This window comes from Pundamilia nyererei, unplaced genomic scaffold (genome assembly GCF_000239375.1).
Source record: "Pundamilia nyererei isolate P.nyererei 1_Seehausen unplaced genomic scaffold, PunNye1.0 scaffold00046, whole genome shotgun sequence".
Classification (NCBI taxonomy): domain Eukaryota; kingdom Metazoa; phylum Chordata; class Actinopteri; order Cichliformes; family Cichlidae; genus Pundamilia; species Pundamilia nyererei.
The window spans coordinates 3550622-3555680 of record NW_005187447.1 but is presented as its reverse complement, the minus strand read 5'-3'; the positions used below and the strand labels follow the sequence as shown (position 1 = coordinate 3555680).

The following is a 5059-nucleotide window of genomic DNA, read 5'->3' as shown; positions in this document are numbered from 1 at the left end:
GAAACCAACTGTGGCTGTGATGTTTATGTACCGCCTCCACCCCCTCAGGCACATGAAGGCCTAAAGGTGGGCTGTGGGATTTTGTGAAAAATAGTGTAAGAATACTCATTGGCCACCTCATGAGAAAAAAGTATTTGAACTCTCAAAGAACCAGAGACAGGAGATATATCTGTGGGCTCATGTTTAAGCTCATGTGTAAGCTCGTGTGTAAACTCAAAACATGTTGGAGCCAAGTTTTATCATAAGGGAGTGGCAGAAAAAACCTGTGGGACGGGTGTTTGTTTGACAGTGTATGCTTTCACCAGCTTCCACAGCTTTCATTTTCCAGGTAGCATCATGACCTTCAGAGGACAAAGTAGTTGAAGTACTAAGTCAATTTTTTACTCTTTAAGTGAAAAAATACAGTAGTAATAGATACTAGTAGCAGTAGAAGATTAGAGTGTTTTCTACCAGCTATTATATATATTAAAAAAAATCATGAGTGCATTAGATTAATGCACTCAGCTTTAACATCTGTTATGCTGAGCACAAGCAGAGACAATCAAAAAGAATAACAGAGATCTAGTTGTGGCTGCATTATACCGATATCTGCCTCCCACTGCTAAGAATGAGTTTGTTCTGTTTTTGCATATTTACATTTTTCAGATCATCAAATTTGAATATTGGACAAAGATAGTGATGAAAGTTATGTAAACCTACCTGCCCTGTGTGCAAAAGTAACGGCCCCTAAACCTGATAACTGGCTGTTCCACCACCAAGTATTTGTGATGCCTTCAGTGAGTCTTTCATGTCACTGTGGAGGAACTTTAGCCCACTCTTCTTTGCAGAAATGCTTTAATTCAGACACATTAGAGAATTTGCCAGCATGAACGCCTGTTTAAGGTCACAATGAAGCAGCTCAGTCTGATTTAAGTCCAGACTTTGACTCCAAAACATTCATTTAGTCTTTCAGAGTCTTTCAGCGAATCAGAGATGGACTTGTTGATGTGTTTTTGATTAATTGTCCTGCTGTATAAGCTCTATCAAAAAGAAAAGTTCAGAGTTTTAAAGGTTTTGAAGGTTCCGTCTATCATTGTACTTTTAAAGCCACACGTCCATTCACAAGCTGATTACAATGACAGCTGTCACTTGTGTCATTCCTTCTATGTCGTGCGTCTGTAACTCAGTTTGCATTAGCTCTGTTTTTCAGCCTTTAGGATGATGATGAACTTCAGTCACAGGAAACCTGAATAAAGGAGATCTGGAGGAGATGGACGGGATCAGCAGGGGGAAGAAAAAATGAATGATGTAACAAACATATCAGATTTTCTGAGCTCCGTGCTCCTTTCCTTCACCTCATGACACAGAAAGTGGTCAGGAAAAGACAGAGCAGTCACACTGCGCCCTGCTGGCGAAACCCTGCAGAGGGCAGATCACTCCGGCTGAGTTCAGCCGGAATGGGAAAAACCTCTCACACTGCGCTGATGAGTCAGGGAACAAAAAGAGGATTTTCTTACAAATGCTTGTGTTTATTGGAAAAGCTCATGTCCACAGGCACAGCGGCACAGCATCATTGGGAGGAAAGCCTCAATCTACTGGCTAAATCAGGCTTTAGTAGAACAGTCGGGGCTGTGTTCATGCAAATATGTTTTCCATGCAGTTTGCATAAGTTTCAAATCTCTTCTACATTCTCTGTGGTTAAATACGAAATAATATTGCACACACAATATTATAAAAGAGTACAGTCACGTGTGCTCGCTGAATTCGTTGTGCTTATTTGTGGGTCATTTCAAAATAAAATCAAGCAGCAGCTCCCATCTGACCCCTCACAATAAGCTGATTCTTTCAAATTATTTACTGATGCCACACATATCTTTACCTTCATACCGGGAATATTTTACACTCATGATTACTTTCATAAGTGCACATGAACCCGTCAGGGCTGAAAACACATTTAAGCTGCATCTCTGAACTCTGTTCCTCATCTCTGAGCAGCTGTGAGCAACAGTGTGACGATCTGTCACAGTTTAGGTGCATCCTGGGTAAATTTCAGGCTCATATCAGCAGGTGGGACAGGGGAGAGCAGGTGAAGGCTCGCTTGTACGGTAGGGTCATGTTGCAGCTGACTGTGAGGGGTTCGGATCGATCTCACGCAGCACGATCCCGCTCTAAAAAGCCTACGCACTGGATTATTTGTAGAATTATTGCTCCGGTCAGCGTAACGTGAGTCCGGCCACGGCGCTGCCTCCAACATTGCATAAATAATGAGGTGAGTGTAAACAAACAGTGCAGGTCCAAATACCAGAACGTCTGTTTTCAAGCAGCTTAAAGGCTGAAACGTCCATGTCTGAACAAATATTCAAGTATTATTGTGTCACCGCTAACAAAAAGGCCTGTGTGCTTCTCATGCTGTGGTTCACGTTCTCCTCAGGCCACGCTTGTTACAGTCACGAGGACCGCTTCAGAAGCTTCTGGTTCAGCGCCACGACGGTGGGCACGAAGCGGCTCTCCGAGACGAAGTCGCCGGCGATGATGTTCAGCGAGCCGTCCTCCTCGCCGGGCGTCTGCTCTTTGACCCAGCCGAGCAGCGTCGGGTACGTGGACATCACCAGGTCCTTCAGGGACTCAGTTGGGTGGGTGCAGATGTACTTCAGGTCCTCCGTCAGATTAATCCCCGTCACAAAGAAACCTCCTGAAACACACACACACACACGGTGAGATCCAGATGGTGAATGTGTTTAATCCTCACCTGTCTGACATCATGACTTGTCAGCAGGTCACCTGGTCTCCTGTTTTGTTGCTTCATGCGTTCAAACTCATCAATCAGAGCCTCGGCTTTGCATTTGTTGGCCCACCAGTACGGGATGTCCGGCCACAGCTCAGTGTGCCGGCGCTCCGTGCTGTGCTCGTAGGACGCGATCACCTGGTAGCCCGAAGCCCAGAGCTTACGAAGAGTGACCTCAGCCTGAAAGCAACACATCAGAGCCGTGAACACCTTAATAATCCAGGTAATGCAATCACCACGGCTCCCATAATCCTCCCTAAAAGTTTAAATAAACCCCACCAGGCTCTTTAATATGAGTTAAAGGTCAAAGAAGTACACTTAATGGAAGTCCACTTTTTTGATATATGAAGTTTGTGTACGGTCGGTTTTAATGTTTGCACATTTTGTGGGCGGAGCTAAACTGGAGGAGGCATAAGTGGATGGATGCATCCTCTCTGTGGTCACGTCCAGGTGTTTGATACTGACACTGGCTGACTGATGCGTGTGCGACTGCCGTGAAATGGGTTCATCCAGTGTGAGCTATTTAACAGGAGCGCCCTGTCAGCATGGAGGGCAGCACCTCTGCTGTAAATCTGTAAAACAGGATACTTTGGGATTCTGTGCCGACTTCACCCTTACAGTTAGAAACCTATGAGATGTTTCAGGAAACAGGAAGTGCATCCGTACCTTTTTGGGACAGAGTTTGGAGGCAAACACGGTACGTATGGTGGTGAGCAGCACCGCGTGGAGCTCCTGGCTCAGGCCGAGGAAGTGGCTGAAGGAGAGGACGACCACCTCTTTGGGATGGGCGTCCAGCCACTCTCGGATCTCCGTCAGCACTGTCTGTCAGAGACACAGGCGAGCTCAACCCTCACACACCAAAATGAACTTCATCCCGCCCACGTGCACAGCTGATTTGACGTGTTATTGCTGCCATTTTTTCCTAATGATGTAGTCCTGCTGTTTTCTGTTCCTGCTTTAAAACACACGTGTGGGATTGCTCATGTCAAATATAGTCAAAGTTTCTAAAAATGAGCTCAGTGTGTGTGCAGTAATCCCTGAATACTCAGATTAACATAGGGATACTCTTACTCTGTGTGTGTGTGTGTGCTCACTTCCAAAGACGGTCTGTCTCTTATGGAAGTTATCACAGAATATCACAGAATATCAACCAAAGACGCAGAACAAACCTGAAAGGAATGAACGCGTATTAAAGGAAAACGCGACTCAGCACTTTCTGCCAAGCTTGTGATTCACATGTTCACTGCAAACTTCATGCTACTTGCGGTGTCATCTGTGACTGTCGTTAACAAGCTCCTCCCACCACCTTTCTCAGGATCATCCTCACTTTAGATTTCTGAATAATCGCACTGACAGCTTCACCTTCTCTCCTGTCGCTCCGTCACCCTGGTGCAGGTCTGCAGTCCTGCCCCTGACATCCGGTGACAGCTCTTTGGTCTTGCAGTCTGTGGACAGCGGTGCTTTATTCGCACACCGAGCTGAGATCAGGAGTATCTGACTGGGTGATTGTGCTACTTGGGCCACACAGCCATTCTGTGGGCGTCTGTAGGGGATCAAATACTTATTTCAAACTGAGTTTCTGGATTTTTGGTTGATATTCTGTTGCTCTCTATTGAAACATAACTTTCTCTGTAAGCCGTGAAGAAGAAAGCAAAAAGCCAGACTGGATAACCATGAAGCCCACAGAATTCCAAATCTAAACCTGTCATGGATTTAGCATCTGTTTGCATATGTGTGACCGGGCTGTGAGTCACCTCCACAGTGAGCGTGGTGTAGACGCCATGGTAGAAGTACAGGTGTGTGGAGCTGTCGTTGGGCCTGTGTGCAATCCTCAGGTCGCAGTACCTCACCCCACAGTCCAGCTGATGCTTTATACAACACTCCTGAAACATGGAGGACACACAACTCATCACAGCAGGTCCGGCTTTATACACAAGAAGGACTAACACAGGTACAGTTACAGCCTGTTATCACATTGTGCTCCTCCTCCCCACTGTCACCGTGAGCTGCTGGTAGAGGATCGTGGGATGGCTGGGTTTCTCTCTGATACTGTACAGTGTAATCCGCCCGAGGCGACAGCTGTTTCAGAACAGTGCTGTAAAAGTATTACCTGGGTTTTTGCCCACTTGTACACAAATGGACGAATGAGGGGCTTCATGAATTTGTCGAGCTTCTGCAGCATGTCAGGCTGCATGAGGTCGATGGGAGACCTGTCGTCCGTATCCAGGCAGTAGGTTATTGCATTATGGCTGCCTGAAAGGGACAAAGATAATCCTGAATGTTCCACTTGGCCCT

At 46.1% G+C, this 5059-nt stretch overlaps 1 protein-coding gene across 2 annotated transcripts in view; it reads right to left on the bottom strand.

Annotated features, from left to right (window-relative positions):
* Window positions 1-1506: 1506 nt before the first annotated feature.
* plcxd1.1 (phosphatidylinositol-specific phospholipase C, X domain containing 1, tandem duplicate 1) overlaps window positions 1507-5059 on the bottom strand; it is a 7187-nt gene continuing 3634 nt past the window's right edge. For both annotated transcript variants that reach the window (XM_005732411.1, XM_005732410.1), the window contains exons 3-7: window positions 4875-5017; window positions 4519-4647; window positions 3431-3586; window positions 2761-2944; window positions 1507-2671 (exon numbers count right to left, since the gene is read on the bottom strand). In XM_005732411.1, coding sequence (XP_005732468.1) covers window positions 2427-2671; window positions 2761-2944; window positions 3431-3586; window positions 4519-4647; window positions 4875-5017 — 857 coding nt within the window. In that variant the 3' untranslated portion in view covers window positions 1507-2426. The remainder of the gene's footprint in view (window positions 2672-2760; window positions 2945-3430; window positions 3587-4518; window positions 4648-4874; window positions 5018-5059) is intronic.